At 33.4% G+C, this 19,905-nt stretch overlaps 1 protein-coding gene across 2 annotated transcripts in view; it reads right to left on the bottom strand.

Annotated features, from left to right (window-relative positions):
- LOC143255696 (hexokinase type 2-like) overlaps positions 1–19,357 on the bottom strand; it is a 42,881-nt gene extending 23,524 nt beyond the window's left edge. For both annotated transcript variants that reach the window (XM_076511756.1, XM_076511759.1), the window contains exon 1: positions 19,223–19,357. In XM_076511756.1, the coding sequence (XP_076367871.1) occupies positions 19,223–19,246 (24 nt within the window). In that variant the 5' untranslated portion in view covers positions 19,247–19,357. The remainder of the gene's footprint in view (positions 1–19,222) is intronic.
- Between the last annotated feature and the right edge of the window lie 548 nt (positions 19,358–19,905).

Here is a 19,905-nt window from a genome sequence, read left to right as displayed (position 1 = left end):
ATGTCAAACGAATATGTATCGTCATTCATCCTGATTTATCCCCGTTGCACCAAACATACTCGACCTTTCAGCCGTGGGGGCGTTAAAAGTTACTATCAATCCCACTATTCGTTGGTAAAAGAGTACCCCAAGAGTTGACGGTGGGTGGTGATGACCTGCTGCCTTCCCTCTAGTCTTACACTACAAAATTAGGGACGGCTAGCGCAGATAGCCCTCGTATAGCTTTATGCGAAATATTTAAACAAACAAACAAGCATCCTGATTTATTTTGTGAAATAATACATCTTTTAGTCCCAAAACTACGTGTTGTGGTCTTTTTTTTATGTATTGCGTCTGAAGCACCTTGTTTCTATGATCAGCATTAATAAACCATCATGCTAATGTCCCATCTTCCATGATACCTTCTCTATTTCCTTAATGTCTTCATGAAACCTTTCTCCTTGTTTTTCGCCGAAAGCACTGAGAGTTTCAGAGAAATAGTCAATATATGAGTGTAAGAAATAAACTTTTAATCTCATATCACAACACAACTCTTTGAATTTATTGAGCATGTTATTGACAATTTCTTCGTAATTTGGGTTCTTGTTGTGTCCTAAAAATTCGTCAATAACATTTCAAGAGTAATCTACACTTCTTTTTCAACTTTTCTCATTTTCCTCTTGAAATGAGGAAAAGCTCGAGTTATTGAACGTACACGAAGGTGATATGGACGTTTATGTAGTTTCATAACGTGTGATTATGTAATAAATAAATAAAATCGCGAAATAAGTCATCACCATTGGCTATCTCCTACACGTACAGGATGATTTATATGTGAGAAAACTACAGAAAGTAAGGTGTCGAAATCAAAGAAGATAATTATGAAAACTAAAATCTAAGCATACCAGATATAAAATAAGAAAGAGTAAAGTGAACCTTTAATAAGGACAGTGTTCTAAAACTTCTTTCACGTGCCGTGTCTTCTGTGTCTTCCTTAATAGGACGAAACGGCAGTAATTATAAATCAAGGCTGAACTAGCGAGGTCATTGGATTGCATCAGGCCACTGGTGTACGTGTATCCAGCTTGGTTTGTTTCGGGTATTTGCATTAAGTTACATGACGATTATTTGTGCATAGTCGTCACTAATATTAAACTAATGAAGCAGAGTGAAGGCAGCCAGTCAACAGCACCCACCGCCAACTGACAGAATGTGGGTTTTGAATGTCACTATTACAAGATTCTTCACAACCACAAAGTATGGAACATGTTTGTATAGCAGTGGGACTCGAGCCACACATCCTCGGAGTCACAGTGTGTTAGTATTAGCACAGAGAGTTGTACTTCAAACGAAACTCTTTTGCACTAACACTCTTATATGGTGAAAATTCCATGAGTAGTGTAATAATTATAACGAAACTAGATAAATGGTATAAATATATAAACTATACAGTTATTTACTGTCTGCATCTACAAACATCCACAACACACAGTTGGCTTTCGGATGTTTTTTTTATACCTTTCTGATTTTCCCTTTTTTGTTGTTGCTGTTAAACCAAGGAAGGCAGTTAGTCATCACCACACACCGCCAACTCGTGGACTACTCTTTTACCGAAGAATAGTGGGATTCACAGGTACAGTATAACGCCCCCACGCCTGAAAAGACGAGCATGTCTGATGTGACGGGGATTCGAACCCGCAACCCTTAGATTACGAGTTGAGTGCCTTGACCCCCTGGCTATCACGGGCTGTGTAGAAGGTGACACAAAACAAGCAGAAGTAAACTGATATGTAGGAATTTTTCAGAAAAGTTCAAATAAACAAGTTGTTTCATTGTCAAACTCGTTCTTTTATTCGCTTTTAATCGTTTCAGAAACTTTAATTCTATTGGTTATTTTTTCTCAAACAGTGTGTTTTAATCAAGACTTCCGTTTTATTAATTAATTTCCACTTTTGTCACCATAAAAAATAGGCTCAAAATGTCTATATATACTTCGAGTATTTTAACTTTGATACTGCCCTCTTAATAATCGTTAAGTATTTTTACAAAATGTTGGTTCTGGAGGGCGCTGTGACTTTTTTTTATTTATTTATTAAAACTCTACTAGGGTTATTTGCTGCCGTCCCTAATTTTAAATTACTGACCATCTACCAACTACGCTAAAGGATTGATTGTCACTCCTATAAGACGGTCACCGCTTAAAGTATGAAGAATGTTTTATGGTAACACAAGTATTCGAACACGAATCATCAGCTCCAATATCCAGAGCTATACCACAGGGCGAAACTACATCTAAACTTTGTTTGAGTTTGTAACGTTTATACAAGTACACACTCCTTTATTTAATTAGTTTACATAATTAGTATTAATTTTTTTATACTTATATAAATACCGTGTGCTAACTTACCGCATTTTTCAGCGAAACATAGAAAGGGCTTAATATGTGGCACCTAATTTTAGAAATAAAACAATAAATTTATCAACTCCTTTGTAAGGAAATGTAAAAGGTAATTATGACAACAAAACCAAAGATAACCGAATAGAGTGCGTGTAAACAGCTACCGGCATTAAAACGCAGGAAGACTGCCAAGAATCGGTTTGTGAGGTTAAACTCCATCTGCTCTAGTTATTTTACACTAAAAAATCTTGGCTACCCGCCATGTTGGTATCCAGACGTCGTGCCTGTACTGTATCCCAAGTCCCAAGTATAACTTACCTCATCGCTCGAGAAGTTGAAGTCTAGAAACACCCATTAAATGTTGGGACAGAAGGGGGAGGGGTTAGAGATTATTGAAGGTCATCCAATTGTGAATGAGGCAATGTAAGTCCACATTCCTTGCGCCACGACCTTGACATGAGCAATGGCTCCACAAGTCTTGCCACTTTTTGTTACTGCTTTTTGTTTGATTTGTTACATACAGTTCGACTTTCTGTCGCTGGTTCAATCTGCCCTCAAAGTGCACACTCAGAAATTTCAATTTTAGTCTTTAACTGCTCTTATCCTTTGCAGTCAAATAAATTCAGCAAGTGTGCAGAACTTCTAAGAAACTTGACCTGCAGTCCAAAAATCGTTATTAGTTCTCTTCTAATATTTGTCCAAATAATGTCCAGAATAACCACTCTTGGAAAAGCACCTAATCAAACCTATCTAAAGTCCTATGCCGGATCAATCAACTTTGCACGTATTGTATCATTAAACTTTTCTAAAAATAAATAACACATAAATGCCGATTCAGAGTAGTCTTCAAACAGATTTTGTCTGATGGTCGACTATTTTATGCAAAAATTTAAGACTGCGATAATGTGTAAACATAATACCACATACACATTTGTTATATATGGATTCTGTTTTGCAAAACTGAGTCAAAATAAATTATCTATAAATTACTTTTTGGTTATCATTTTTTCTGAATGATAGTAAAGTCAAGTTAGTTAAAAATACAATAACACCATGATTAATCTTCATCTTAATTCTGGTTTGTGTATGTCTTAAATAAAATTGATAACACTTACATTTCACTTACAAAGTGTAGCTCGCGGTTAGTATTCATGAAATTGATGATACAAATGGTGCCTTGTCATTACTATATAATGTATCTCAGAATCACTGGTATGGGTTAACCTGAGGATGACCTAGGATGGTCGAAATGTTGTTCTCTGCTTATCAATAAAAGTGTTAATACTCACACCAGCCGTCCTGAGATACATTTTTATTTCAAGTGGGTTTCTCGTCACCAAGAATTACTGTAGCAGTCTCATCTCAGACGGCCTGATGAGCCTTGATAATGAACGAAAGGCCTATTGGCACTGAATATGACAGATGAATGTAGTTGACATATTATTATATATTCTTCTTTGCTTTCCCACGTAAAATTTGTTAAGGTACTATTACATAATACTTTCTACAAACATACGTGAATGTTAACTAACAGAAAAGTATATTCTTCGGAGCATATTTATCATTTTTCATCACACTTTTTTAATTTTGCACATTGAAAGCGTATGTATTAATATAGATAAATAGCAAATTACTGTGAGCTGTCTTTCTCAATACAATATAATAAGAATCAGTATCTGATACTAGGGGCAAAAGGCTGCTTTGGTAAGGAATAATGTTGATATTATTAGCAAAGTTTTATGTTGGAGATAAACATGATTGTTTAATATCTGGACTAATTGTGAAAGAGATGTTGAGTTAATAAGTTGAATACAAGTTTTATGAGAAGAAGATGGAACAAAATTAAATTATTTAAAGATCGGTAACTGAATATAGGCTTAAATTATTCAAAACTCGTTAAAACACTATTGTTATGCTTGTGAAAATGTCATTATTATTTTAGAATAGAATTGATTGAAATATCATTAAAAACAAATAAACTCAGAATTAAAAATAAACAGTAGATTCAAATTGCTAAAAGAATAGTGAAATATGTGGACACAAAGATTAAATGTCTAAGGAAAGAGCGGTTGGAGCAATACGTTTTATATCTGGATATCAGCAAACAAACACTCTTTACTGGAGTATTTACCTGTACTTTGTTGCTTGAAAGTAGGTAAACATCTCCATCTTTCAACCTAACGAGAGATGTTTGAAGACACGCAATACGTTGCCGGGTAATCCTGTACAAATGTTAATGGATTACCTGCAACTCGCTTCTCACTCATAAAAATAGTACATTTAATAACATGCTCAATGAAATACTGATACAGTTTTTTCTTCGAATATCTTAACAATATATATAATATATACACAATATAATATCTATATATTATAGTATAATATCTATATTATAGATATATAATGTATTATATTATTCTGTTAGCTTTTTTCAGAGCAAAGCTACACAATGCTCTCTCTCCATCGACGAGAATCGAACAGCAGACTTTAGTGCTGATCCACCTGTGACACTTTAAATTTAAGCATTAAGCACATATAAATATCCATACGATCATAAAAATTACTTTCGATACTAACGTAAAAAGGAAAGAGAGAAAGAGAATATTAAGTTTTCTTATTGAACTGTAAAACACAACACTTAAAATACGAGTAAGTTTACAACATTACAGAACTATTTCATGTATATCAATGCAAATATCATGATGCTTTAAATAATTTGAAGAAGTAAACACGTATAGAAATTTTCACAATATCTGTAGGATCTAAATACGTATTATGTCTTAAGGGCACGTGCACACCACAGAGATTCAATTGGAGAAAGGTGAATATCAAATTTAGCATTTGGCTTACACAATAACTGTAAATTATATTATTATGTTAATTCTATGGGAAGGCATGCCCTCAACTCCTCCTAGACTGAGCTGCATTTGTCATTACGGGAACTTTTCGTAACGGCTCCTTATACTTTCAATCTCTCATTGTAGAATTTGGATGTCTAGCTGAGCACCTCAGCTTTGGAACTCCTTCCTTTACCATTGCTGAGGATAAATATAGACATTCTATAACGATTATCAAACTTATTACTTGTTTGCGATCGTGCCCTGTGAATCACGGTATCAGTTTTTTGTGATTGTTAACCTCTTAGTAAAACTGTTAATTATATAAAAGCATATTCAAACGATTTATTTTAAATTTGAATTTTATGTTATTCACTGTAATGAAATTAAATATCAATTAATTGGAACTTTTAATATAGTAAAGTACTATCTGAATTACTGCTTGTCTTCGGCAAATAGTTTAGTTTTTCATTGGTAGGGGCGAGTGTGAGAACTTGTGAATCAAATCTTACAATTTTAGTTTGAAAAATAATCCGAAACCTTTAGAAAGCTTGTATAAACTTCCAATAAAAACAAAACAAAAACTATATCATTCAGACAAAACGAATTCATTGAAGTCTAATTTTATTTTCCTAGTACAAAAAAATGTTTAATTTTAAAATATATCATTGAAATTTTATGCGATCGGAACCTAGAGTTAAAATTTAATTATATTTTTGAGATAGGATAAAAATACTACGTTGCTTGTTACAAACAGTAACTCTACTTTCGTGTCTTGTCGAACATCTGCCCTCTCTCCTTTAAGAAAATTACGAAATAAAATAATTTTAAGTTTTCCATATAACACAAAAAGCATAAGAAAGAAAACTACAGTAATTGTGATACGCTGATACATAACAATGTATCTCAGGTTAAATTAATAGCAAAAAGTGTATTTGTTTTTTAGTTAGGAAAAACCTCTTCTGTAAAGGAGAAGATGAACGTGTTAACTGATTGTTGATTATCCCGGAGCTGCTGTTAATAGTAATACAATAGTATGATATTTTCATGCCACAGTGTTTATTCAGGATTAATCGAATCAAAAGTAATATTCGCACTGCAGCAAATACGTGCGGAGCATAACGTTGTTATTTCACTAATCTAGAAGTTGTCCTTGTGCTTATGAAAGATTTATACTTCTGAGCTAACTACTCAAACACTGATTGAAAAAAATGTCTGCTTTTATCTTATATATATTTCGAACCCTAGTGTCTGTTTGAGAGTTCGTCTGTGTTCCATTTGAAAACTGCGCACGCAGGCAAAGCTCAACGTTCGTTTTTTCAATGACACAATAACAGGCATAAATAACGTTGATGCCAAGTTTTATTTCCCAAGCAGGATATTCTACACGAAATTGTTAGGAATTAACCAGAGTATTATTCACATTTCAAAATGTAACGTAACTTAAAATATAAAAATGTAGCTTTACCATATATTTCTTTATCCTTTGAAAATATAGTTATATGAGTTTATTGAAAATAACTAACTGTAAGACAATTCGGTTGCTTAAACTGGGATATAGACATATAAGATTGGGAAACCCTTTAAATCTATAGACACAAAGCTTAGAATTGTTTGTTTATTTGAAGTTAAGAACAAAGCTACACAATGGAATTGTCTGTGCTACGTTCACTGCGAGTATTGAAACCTGGTTTGTAGCGTTGAAAGTCTACAGACATACCGCTGTGTCACTAGCGGACTGATGAGAATGTTCTGTAAGGAACATTTTATCTGGAGAGACTAAGCCTTCCAAAGTCTATTATACACGCCACCTTTTGAGTTTAATAAAAACCAAAAAAAAGGTTGAACTTTCACATTATGTGCATAGCATCTAGCAAATCATGGTTTTTACTTTGCCATACATGTTATACAATTCCAGTTGTATGATAGAGCTATTAACATACTTTAAATTATTACACCATGACTCTGTGTTTGTTCGCAACATTTATAATACAGTATCATTCTTGATGTGGAAATAAAGTTTCAGTTTGTTTGTTCCAAAGCAAATCCACATTGGGCTATCTGCTGTTTCCATCGTGGGGAAACGAAACCCGGATTTTAGTGTTGTTGGTTTGTAAACTTATCGCATGTGAGAAGAAAGATGTCTATTTATAAAGACTTTTGGAAATCAGTATTTTCTTTAAGATAATTTCAGCCATGTTCATAAGATTCTTGTTTTTATTTTCCCTCACAAAAGCTACAAATAACAGTTTATGTATAAAGAATAATATTTTTGTTTGTTATTTTTTATAGTAAAGAAGCGAGCAAATAACGACAAAACACAATTCAAAAGAGTTATTGTTTTATTGTATATAAGTCAAAATAAATGTTAGTATTACTTTGTATGCTTGTAGAACTTGTGTCAAAGCATATAATAAAAAACGTCCTTTTAAAGTAAGTTATGTATTTGGAATGAAATTAAAAATCAAACTGGCCTTCAGCTTAGCTAATTAAATATACTACTCTTACGTTTCTTCTTATAAAGATAGAATGTGCTGTTTTATCAGTTAGATATTTTTCGACCGTAATTATAACAATATCACAATGTTTATTTATATCTTTAATCAGTGTGGTTAGCCTTTTTATTGCTAACATGAGTACAGGTTTATGCATTACATGATATTTTTCAGACTAAAATGGGTATCACCTTATATAAAAATAACTTTTTGTTTTGTACGCCACAGATATTTCAAAAGACAAATAAGAGAGACGTTAGATAAATTGTGTTGATCACATACGTTTGATAGCTTAGTAACAGGAGGGTTAACTGATATACTGACAATCTGTCAAAATTCACACAGAAAGCACGTGATAAGCACGCATATATGTTTTGAGAGATCTACTCTTCAATCACGAGGGCCTGGCATGGCCAAGCGCGTAAGGCGTGCGACTAATCCGAGGGTCACGGGTTCGCGCCCGCATCGCGCTAAACATGCTCGCCCTCCCAGCCGTGGGGGTGTATAATGTTACGGTCAATCCCACTACTCGTTGGTAAAAGAGTAGCCCAAGAGTTGGCGGTGGGTGGTGATGACCAGCTGCCTTCCCTCTAGTCTTAAACTGCTAAATTAGGGACGGCTAGCACAGATAGCCCTCGAGTAGCTTTGTGCGAAATTTCAAAACAAACAAACAAACAATCAATCACGAGGTAAAGGTGATGTCATTATTCTGCTATCTATGAAGAACGTCTGGGACAGGGTCATCCATTTTTTTTCATTGATCACACCGTTTATATTTTAAACGATGTTGTTTCGGTTCAATGACCACGGACACTAAGGAGGAACGGCTGTAATTAAAGGTTTTTAAAACTAAAAAGAATACAACTTAAGAGTTGCAAGAAAGGATAAATCGCGTTTTAAACTGTGAACATAAGATAAATCTTCGAAGGTTAACAGCACAATATCAAAATGAGGTATTAAACTGTTGTTAAATTCCATATGAATATTGTATATCGTATATGGAACATAAGGCAGAAGTATATAAGATAATGTTTGGGACTTCCCGCTCAGACCGCATGCATAAGTTTATGCATTTGACGTATAATTGGAGTATTATAACTTGAACTTATTTAATTAAAAAAAAACAACTGCTTATTAAAAGGGCCGACGCAGTATATGATAGTTTTAAGACATCGAAGGTCTGGCAAGAGTCCATTCATGTTAGTGTAACTCATAGCTTTAACTAAAATACTTTTATAAATTTCTGAAGGTTTTAGTTTATTTCACGTGTATGTTTATTGTTTTTTTTTGTTATTGTACGTGTTGAAGATATTTTAGTCTCTCTACATAATATTAAAAAATACAATGATAAATTTCTCCTATACATCCAGAAATGCGTTTTATATTTCATAATTTAGTTTACAATACTCCTTGCTTCTATCGCAGTTTTTAATTCACTTTTAAACCGTTCACTTTGTTGAAACGGGTAAAGAAAAAAACCATTGTAAACCTGGAGCTACAAAACGAAGTATTAAGTACAAGTAGTTTATAGAGAGGAATGTAATCCTGGAGCTACAAAACAAAGTATTAAGTACAAGTAGTTTATAGAGAGGAATGTAATCCTGGAGCTACAAAACATAGTATTAAGTACAAGTAGTTTATAGAGAGGAATGTAATCCTGGAGCTACAAAACAAAGTATTAAGTACAAGTAGTTTATAGAGAGGAATGTAATCCTGGAGCTACAAAACATAGTATTAAGTACAAGTAGTTTATAGAGAGGAATGTAATCCTGGAGCTACAAAACAAAGTATTAAGTACAAGTAGTTTATAGAGAGGAATGTAATCCTGGAGCTACAAAACAAAGTATTAAGTACAAGTAGTTTATAGAGAGGAATGTAATCCTGGAGGTACAAAACAAAGTATTAAGTACAAGTAGTTTATAGAGAGGAATGTAATCCTGGAGCTACAAAACAAAGTATTAAGTACAAGTAGTTTATAGAGAGGAATGTAATCCTGGAGGTACAAAACAAAGTATTAAGTACAAGTAGTTTATAGAGAGGAATGTAATCCTGGAGCTACAAAACATAGTATTAAGTACAAGTAGTTTATAGAGAGGAATGTAATCCTGGAGCTACAAAACAAAGTATTAAGTACAAGTAGTTTATAGAGAGGAATGTAATCCTGGAGGTACAAAACAAAGTATTAAGTACAAGTAGTTTATAGAGAGGAATGTAATCCTGGAGCTACAAAACATAGTATTAAGTACAAGTAGTTTATAGAGAGGAATGTTTTTTTCATTTCTTGATAGACACGAAACAAACTGGAGAATGTAACGTGTTGAATTATTGTATCGCACAACAGCTGCTCCATTTGCATTCAGGTTAAGGCTCTCGACTCGTAACCTGAGGGTCGCATGTTTGAGCTCCATCACACTAGACATGCTCGTTTTTTCCGAACGGTCATTCCTACTACTCATTAGTAAAAGTGTAACTAAATTAAGGACGGTTGGCGCAGATAGTTCTCATGTAGCTTTGCGCGAAACTAAAACAAACAAACAAACAAACAAAACATTTGCCCTCTATTGCTTTACTTAGATTAGCTAAGTCTAAAATTGTACAATGTTCTTATTCATTCTTTACTCTCCAACTCATATTTATACCACTAGTTACACTTGGATAGTATGGGGAAAAATAGATTAAAGAAAGCAAAGGGAGAGAAGAAGAAAAGATGGCGAAACTACAAGGAGCGATAATTTGGTTATATATATGTCAATAAAATCAACATAAATCTGTGTAGTTAACTACATGAATTTAATGTTATGTTTTGATTGGTATGATATGCTGTACCTTAAACGTTGTATATTAAATGTTTTGTGCGTTTTTTATCGCTATCTTGATGATGTCATAAAGTAGTTATTGTGGCTTTTAAAATCCGTGTGTTTGATAATCACTCTGGGCCATCCACTTAAAAACTGAAAATACGAGCACGATATTCAGTTACTGTGTTCGAAATTCCAACAGTTTGTAGCATGGTAATATGGTAAAGGTTTTGGAATGAAATTGATTATTTGTTTATAGAATGCCCCACATTTATCAATTTTGGGCGCGCCCGGTATTTAAGGACCTTGTCCAACTGGTTTAGTTTAATTATTAAATACGTTTAATGAAGGTCTATCAGGTTTTTATGATGTTTTGAAAACTTTTAAAACAAGGTGTATTAGGTAAAAATACTGTTTTATCAACAAGGACGTTAAAAAAACAGCATAGAAATGTACAAGTCGGACGTGAAAACGATTTGAATTTTCCCAAATCTTACTTAACTGACAATAAACAAAATGGCCTTCAGACACAAAACGAAAACAATACAACTGTCAAATACTGCAACGCTTTGTATACATGTTACGTATTAGGTAAAGTTTTACTATCCAAATAACGTAATTAAATAACAACAGTGTAGTTGAGTAAAAATAGACAAAGATCACTCGTGAAAGAGAGTTGAAAAACAGTTTCTAATGCTAAACGCATATACGCACACGAAACATTTGGTGCAAGTTTTAACGAAAACATATAAATGAAGTATTATTACCCACACGTTTGCTGTTGCCGGTACTGCAAGCAAATGTTTATTATTCTGATTGTTCTAATATATTATTACTTATTTCAAAAGATTGATATTGATGTTATTTTGTAATTTCATACTTATTTTCTATATAATAATTATAAATTCGTATTCGTTAAACGTATTACAATATTTAATCGTGTTTAAGACCACATGTAGTGTAGCTGATGTGTACATTTTATGAGACCGTGTTAACATTACTTGCATTATATATGATGTATACAAGTGTTTTTTAGATCATGTTAAAGACTGTCTATAACGTAGTTGATATTCATGAGTACTTTTCATTAGAGCATGTGTTAAGACGACGTCTTATATTACTGGTTTATGAAAGTGTTCGTCTTTATTAGACCGTACTTAAACCTATTTTAAGGTAATAAATGTATAAAAGTGCTTTCATTTATTAACTTTGTTAAAAGTATTTCTAACCTAGTTGATTTATGCAAGTGCTTTTATTAAGTCGTATTAAGGAAAGTACAGTAAGTGTTTTGTATTAGACCATGTTTAGACAACGTATAACGCAGCTAATGTACGTAAGTACTTCTGAGTATATTTTATGATGACTGTCTCATATTTCGCTGACCCGCAGGATCATCTCCTGTGGTTCAGCAGTTGCTGACCTATCGTTAGGAAAATCCATCTTAAAGGTTATATCGTTTTGTTCTTCATATTTCTTAATCCTAAAAGTATTGACTTTCAGAATAAACACGTGCAATTGGTTCATTCTACACATACCGATTCTCAAATGACTTTGAATTTGAGAAAAAGAAACTCCGACCAACTTACACACGTACAACTTTAAGAAACTAATTAATACACACACGGAAACAATTTTATACATATATGGTGTAAAGGAAACAGAACATTTGGGATGCTACAATGTAAAAAAATACTATAAGAATTGGTCGTTGTTAAAACTTAATGAATGTTATTTTTCACGCTCTGCATTTTAATGAGATACAAAAGTTCGAGAAATACAACCTACACATGTTGCACATAAATTTCATACAGTGAAATTATTGAAATATAATTTATTTTAGGAGTTATATATCCTGTGGGAATCGTTCAGAATACGTGGACGTTTAAAACTTTTTAAGTTTCAGATAAATAGTTCTAAGAAATATTTTCTAGAATTCACGTCAATCGGAATTAATATTGGGTAACAACAACACTTCAAAGGCTTTTCGGCCTTCGTTTGTAACGCCAGTTTTATTGTTTCTAAGTAATCTCAAGTGTCACCGAACAAACAAGGCTTCTACGTTAAAATAAGTTGTGCTGGGTAGTGAATAAAAATAGAGCTATGTTTTTGAAGAAAGTAAAAGCATTTGGAAGATCAAAGTGTACCACCATCATCACCACCACCAACAACAAAAATAAACAATAAGGTTTTTTTATGAATTAAATCAACCAATTTAATTTATACTACTAACATATTGAGAGCAAATTACATGAAATTTGGTTATAAATGCAATTAGAATTAAGTTCATTCAGATAAACTGAATATTCATCATAGTATGAGTAATTTGATTTTACGTACAAAACAATTTAAAGGTAGCCTTCAAAAGGATTATAATGAAATAATCATGGCTTTGCTGATATACTGTTTGTTGGTTCGTGATACGCAACAAGATTTGTTTTGTGCTTTATTCTCAGAAATATCTACAGTTTAACTAAACCCTGAAAGGATGGCGATGAATACTTTACTATAAATCACAATACCTTATATGACCAGTACTCAAAAGGCTTGTGGCAAAAAACTGAATTACATTTAAATATAGTCAAGCCCCTTGGTGGATTGCAGTAAATATAAGGACTTACAACGCTAAAATTCGGGATTCAATTCATCGTAGCGAACACAGCCGATAGTCCACTGTGGCTTTGCTCCAAAATAAACAAACTGCGGTCAAAAGATTACTCGTAATATACAATTATATTTGTGAGTATTCTCCCATAGGGTTTATTATATTATGTAACTAATATTTTTTCATGATTACTCTCTTAGAATTGTTTGTTTTGTTTTCTTGTTTCCTTTTTGAATTTCGCGCAAAGCTACTCGAGGGCTGTCTGCACTAGCCGTCCTTAATTTAGCAGTGTAAGACTAGAGGGAAGGCAGCTGGTCATCACCATCCACCGCCAACTCTTGGGTTACTCTTTTACCATTGAATAGTGGGATTGACCGTCACATTATAACACCCCTACGACTAAAAGAGCGAGTATGTTTGGTGCGAGGGGGATTCGAACCCGCGACCCTCAGATTACGAGTCGAACGCCTTAACCCACTTGGCCATGCAGGGACAATACTCCTTTAGAAATCATTGCGATAAAAATATGCATATCCAAGGTTAACGATCTTGAAATATAACAGTTACTACTATGAGCTAAATGAGCCACATTTCTTTAAATAAATATTATCTCGTATTTTGTCTTGTTGTTTTCAAGTTTACGACTGAATTTAACAACAAACCATTTTTTTTTTATAATCTTAGTGTCCTCCAAAAGTCGTCAGGGCTTTTTACACTCAAGGCTATCAAGTAAAACGGTAAAAAATGATTGATATTTAATTATGATTGATACAAATAAGACGGAATTTGCAACGGAAATGTCCGTCCTTCATCATGTTTATTACGATTAAAATAATAAAGTTGTAATTAGATTACAACTAAAATATAAATACTTAAAAAAGTAATAATAATGTCAAAACAAAAGTTAGTTTCTATGATTTAAACGAGTAATACGCATCACTCCAAGCGTACATTCTTATTCGTAATATACAGTTACTCAGGTGTCGCAGATGTGTGGTTTTATATATACGGTTGTACAACAATTACACTAGAGCTATCTGCGCTAGGCGTCCATAATTTAGCAGTGTAAGACTAGAGAGATGGATGCTAGTCATCACCACCTACTGCCAACTCTCCGACTACTCTTTTATCAACGAATAGTGGGATTGACAGTCACAATATAACTTCTTCACGGCTGAAAGGGCGAGCATGTTTGGTATGACGAGGATTCGAACCCACGACCCTCTGATTACCACTCGAGTGCCTTAACCATCTGGCCGTGTTGGTTATATTCAGCATCAAATATTAGTTCAATATATAGGCAGCGGGCTAGGACTATGAATCCAAGAATAAAGGTTTGCGTCCACTTGTCAGAAACAAAAGCGCTGGTTACCATATCAGTAACCATCAGATCTCATTTTTCGGTGTCTATGAGTTTAAAATTAGGAACGTCTACGTAAATATACAACTTTTGTATAGCTTTGAGTCAAAATGCTAAATCAAAGAAACAAACTTAATAAACCAACACGCAATTTTAGATACAACTTGATTGCAATTAGTACAAAATTGGAAACAGGACGGGAAATGGAAAGCTCGTAACTGAAATGTATAATAATGCAAAGGATTAATGTAACATTGTATGGCTATGCTCTAAATTCATGGTAGTGATGTTAGCACATCACAGCGTAAACTACATCCTTCCGATATGGATTTTCTTGTACCAAGGAAATTGTGTTTACAGAGATGCCATTGAAACAAAGTCTCAGTGGGGAATTAACTCATGAAGCTCAAACCGACGAAGAGCAAGTAATATGCTATAGATAAATGCCCAAGACTCTATGTTGACTGAAATTTGTTGCAATATTGTTTATTCAAAACGATAGTTATGAAAAATAACTACTGTGTTAAAATGTTTATTTTGGTTGCATCAGTTATGTGTTTTAAGTAAACATAACACGCGTTTTGCGTAAGACACATGTGGCTTTAACCTTCTAATTTATGCACTGTATTATTTACAGGTAGTCAAAGGATGAAATTAAAATAATTACGTGACAACATCGCTCACTCTCTGTAAAGTTCAACACAATACATCATTGAAGTAAACTGTCATTGTAAGTTCAGATGAAAAAAAAGGTTGACATGAATACGTAAAGTATGTTCTAGTTTGGCGAAACTAGTATATTTTCTCGAACTGATATGCCACCATGACTTGTTGGTGCAAGATACATGTGAGAATGTTTTGCACACATTGTATATTCATATAGGCCAAAAGGGAATGACGATCCTTTGCTCATACACTAGAAAGAAACAACTTTGGCTTTGAGTAATATAAACGTGTTGTTTTTATTGTGCATGAAAATAATTTTAACTATTCTGAATCATATGTTTTGTTAACTACATTCCAGACTATATTTATTTGTAGAAAAATATTCTCGTGCTTGTCGTCTTCTATGTATTGTGAATTGGATGCTACTTTGTAAATGAGTCAAGAAGCTTTGTGTATGTATGTGTGAAATATATGGGAAGCTCCACTTTCCAGTGTATATAAAAATAATCGAGCTTGCCTTGTGGTAAATGTCCAGGTTCCCAAATTGTTCTTTGGTTAAAAATATTTGTACCTGTTTTATTACTTATTTCAATGTGTTTGTTTGTAAATTTCACGCAAAGCTACACGAGGATTATATCAATAGGGTCACTCTTTCACCAACAAATAGTGGGATTGATCGTCACATTATAACGCCCCCATAGATGAAAAGGCGAACATGTTGGGTGTGACGGGGATTGGAACCGGGGTCTATCAGATTACGAGTCGAGTACCTTAACAACCTGACCATACCAGGCAAGTTTTAGTCTCTATCTGATGATGCTTTTATTGGGCGAAACTGTGGTAATAATAAATGAAACATTTATGAAACGTACAACTGTCTTAATTTTCCTCAGTTCTATCCTTAAACGTAATCGATCCCACAACAGCAACTTTAGTCTTTAAAAACGCAACAACCTTGCTTTGTCACTTTATTAAGCAGTCTACATAAAGGTTAAATTATCGATGCTTAGAAAGCGTTCCTTGAAGTAGCTGTTTAAACTATTAAACCTTGAAAACTGCTATTTATATAAGCTGTAAACTTTATCAAGAACTGAATAGAAATTAATTGAAAATTAATAAGTAAATTATATCTGTAAGTTAGTTATATACTCTTTTAGTCACCAAGAATCAGTTACGTTATAAAGAATAATTGTAAGTACTGCTCAACATATAACCTACATTTTATTCAACTTATACTCAGAAGCTTCAAAAACTTGACTAAAAGTTAAATAAAATAAGTAAAACGATATAGTAACATTAATATTGTTGCTGTACCATAGATGTACATAACGTACATACAGAGTTTAATAGGATGTCTTAGATCATTAATACTCTTAAAGTATTTTCCTTTAGAACTTTCACTGACACTCCGTAAAAGGAAGAAAACAATAAACAAGTACATATAAAAAAGTACTATCCAGATATTAATAGGCTATCACAGCTAAGCTATTTATATTTCCAATCGTAACCCTTGTTTGTTTGTTTTTTAATTCCGCGCAAAGCTACACGAGGTCTATCTGCGCTAGCCGTCCCTAATTTAGCAGTGTAAGACTAGAGGGAAGGCAGCTAGTCATCACCACCCACCGCCAACTCTTGGGCTGCTCTTTTACCAACGAATAGTGGGATTGACCGTCACATTATAACGCCCCCACGACTAAAAGGCCGAGCATGTTTGGCGCGACGGGGATTTGAACCCGCGACCCTCAGATTAAGAGTCGAACGCCTTAACCTACGTGGCCATCCCAGGCCCAATTGAGAAGAAAAATCCTGTTGTATATGCATATCAAATTAATAATTTGAGCATCTATGTAAAGACTGTTATTCATCGCGATCTGGTGATACTAAATACATTTTAAAGGCAGGCTAATCCAATAAATTACTTCAGAATAAAATAAAAGTCTCAACCTTCATCTACTGAGTTATAACTGTGTAACAGGCAGCAATCAAGAAAGATTAATAATATGGAAAGAAATGTTCATTTCTCAGAGAATTTGATATAAAAATAATATCTATTGCTCTCTGTTCACAATCTTTAGCCCTTCTATTCCAAGTTTTACCCTGTGAAATTATAGTAATATAGTGAGGACTTGAAACTTTTTGCAGCAGTGATAATCGATGTACTAGCTAATCTCAGTAGAACTGCTACTTTTGCTAATAATATGGTCAAAAGCTGCTTTGTCTCTATACATAAAATGTGCAGCCATCTGAACATGAAATATCATCAAGGTTTATAAGTTATACACTTCTCCGTTGGTGTCGTGTTACACCGAACTGTCTTCTGGTGAATATCTTATGTTTTTTTTTGCTCTAAAAAGTTATATTTATTTTGTATTTTTTCAGCTTCACTAGACTTGTACATGAAATTCTAAGAAGTGCATGTTGTATTTGTTTTCTGGAAATGCTTCATTTTTTGTATCCCATGATCTCCAGTTAATGAACACTCTGCACTGTAATATTAATCTTCACTGCCATTTTTGCGGCATCGAATTACATAACTTTAAAGTTATCATAATACAAAAGTGTCATACAGATAGTCCTGTCTGATTGAGGCCCTCCAGTGGTTCAGCGGTATTTCTGCGGACTTACAACGCTCAAAACCGGGTTTCGATACTCATGGTGGGCAGAGCATAGATAGCCCATTGTGTAGCTTTGCGCTTAATTAAAAAACAACAACAACCTGTCTGATAAAATTGGCATTAGCGCCAGTAAGCATAAATCTTCTTTTAGAAAACAGGTACGTAAGACCTAATTTCTAAAATATATACTTCACGATTTTCTCAACGAGACAGAACTTTGATTTATAGCAATTTAATGCATATTTATTTATCCAGTCCCATTGGGTGTATTTATTTCGACTATAACAAATAATTCGATTTTAACTACCAAATTTTACCAAATCACTGGAATTAATTGGACTTATCGATGTTATTTTGCATGTTACATATTTATGAAATATTTTTCAACCTATTTTTCTATAGCATTCCAAACAGAACTATATATCATATAGGATGTATATTACAGTAAGTTATATATGTATTTATTAAGATACTTTAAAATGAACATGTTTTAAAATGTTATCTTGCATCATTGATGAGTACAAGCATGTAATTAAGATGCAGGCCATGTACAAAAGTGCAGAAGGTAGACATTTTGTCTAAGACTAAAATGGGGTCGAATACAAAGATCGTGTTACTCATACAAGTTAAAAATAACAAAACTAAAAATGGTGTTCTAAAAGTTCAAAGGGCTATATTAAATGGTGCTAAATTACTCCAGTCTCCTGTGTCTCCAACGTTACGGTTCAAATTCTTGTGTACTAACATATCACATACAGTAACTCACACAAAACGTGCCTGTAACTATTACTTCAAATACTGAAAACCTACAGCTTAATTTGTTTCCACCTGTCTTAGCAAAAATAGACTTTTTAAATAGCATACACGTTTTTCGTTCCGCTTTTCCTTGGAGAAGTTAAAGATTGGGAAGAAGCACATGTGGAAAGAGAATACTAAAACTGTAGTATGACACATATAAATGAATACGAAACTCTTTTCCGTCAATAAAACAAAAAAGAAAAGAAGTAGAAAAAGTCTTCAGTGAAATATAGTATAGCTTAATTATGGGATATGTAGTTTAAAGTTTATAGAAAACTATCAAATGAACAAATTACGTTGCGTGACCAAGTCAAATATACTTTGGTGGCGACAAAAATGTTAAGGAACAGGATAGAAAGAGATACATTAATATTTAATCAATAGAAAAGTAAATACTGTAGTAGTTCAAGCAGGTTAAAGCTGAAAATATATAAACTAATTTGCTCTAAGTTCGTTCTTATTGAATCGTACTATTTTGTAAGTATTGATATACAAAGTTATAGCTAAGAAAGACTTGTATATATGTATATATGTAATACATAACTGATATTGATATATCTACTGCTTATAGACACCGCAGATATACAGATGTTAAAAAATATATATTGTGGAGGTGACATGTTTAGGTTTAGTCATTTGCATATCTGCTTTCCAAAGATAATTATTTTCCTTACCTTTTTTCTCTTCTCACTCAGCATCTTGTTAGATTATGACTACTTCTTGTGTGGATTTCCTTTATGATCACACGACTGGAGGCTGTGAACTTGCTAATGATGTTGTTCCCTTTTAACCAGCTGGAGGCATTTGACGTCAGCGAAGGAAGGGCGGCCAGCAATGATTTTGATTGGTGGGAGGGAAAAAAATACATGGTAGTATAGAAGAATTACATAAACAAGGTTTAATAGCATCATATACGTGTTATAACACTACAAGTTTAGAGTTGTAGTTTGGTCAAAAGAAGGCGTGACTATCATTATGTTTGTGATTGGTTAAGATTCAAAATACCAGTTCTGGAGAATTTAGAACAAACCTGTCGTTTTATCTGAATTACTTTTTCACTAAAATATAGGAATTCGGTGTAGGTTATCAACAACAGGCCTGTCTAGACAAATCCAAATACGAAGCCTCATGTGACGGACGAGAGATTAATATTACAACAAATTTTAAACTTACAAAAGGAACTTTCGAGATAAATTAGCTATGACGCCCGTGAGGCACTTAAGTCCTTTGGTTAATCAAAACAACTTTAAAATGGTACCAGTATTAATCTCCAAATTGTTTTTCTTGTCGTAAGAGAGGCATGTTGTTAAATCAGAAGTAAGAGAAAATGGTACCTCATTATTTAATAATAATATTA

This window comes from Tachypleus tridentatus, chromosome 7, assembly GCF_004210375.1.
Source record: "Tachypleus tridentatus isolate NWPU-2018 chromosome 7, ASM421037v1, whole genome shotgun sequence".
NCBI lineage: Eukaryota > Metazoa > Arthropoda > Merostomata > Xiphosura > Limulidae > Tachypleus > Tachypleus tridentatus.
Note: the sequence above shows the minus strand (reverse complement) of the source record. Positions and strands in the feature narration are given on the sequence as shown.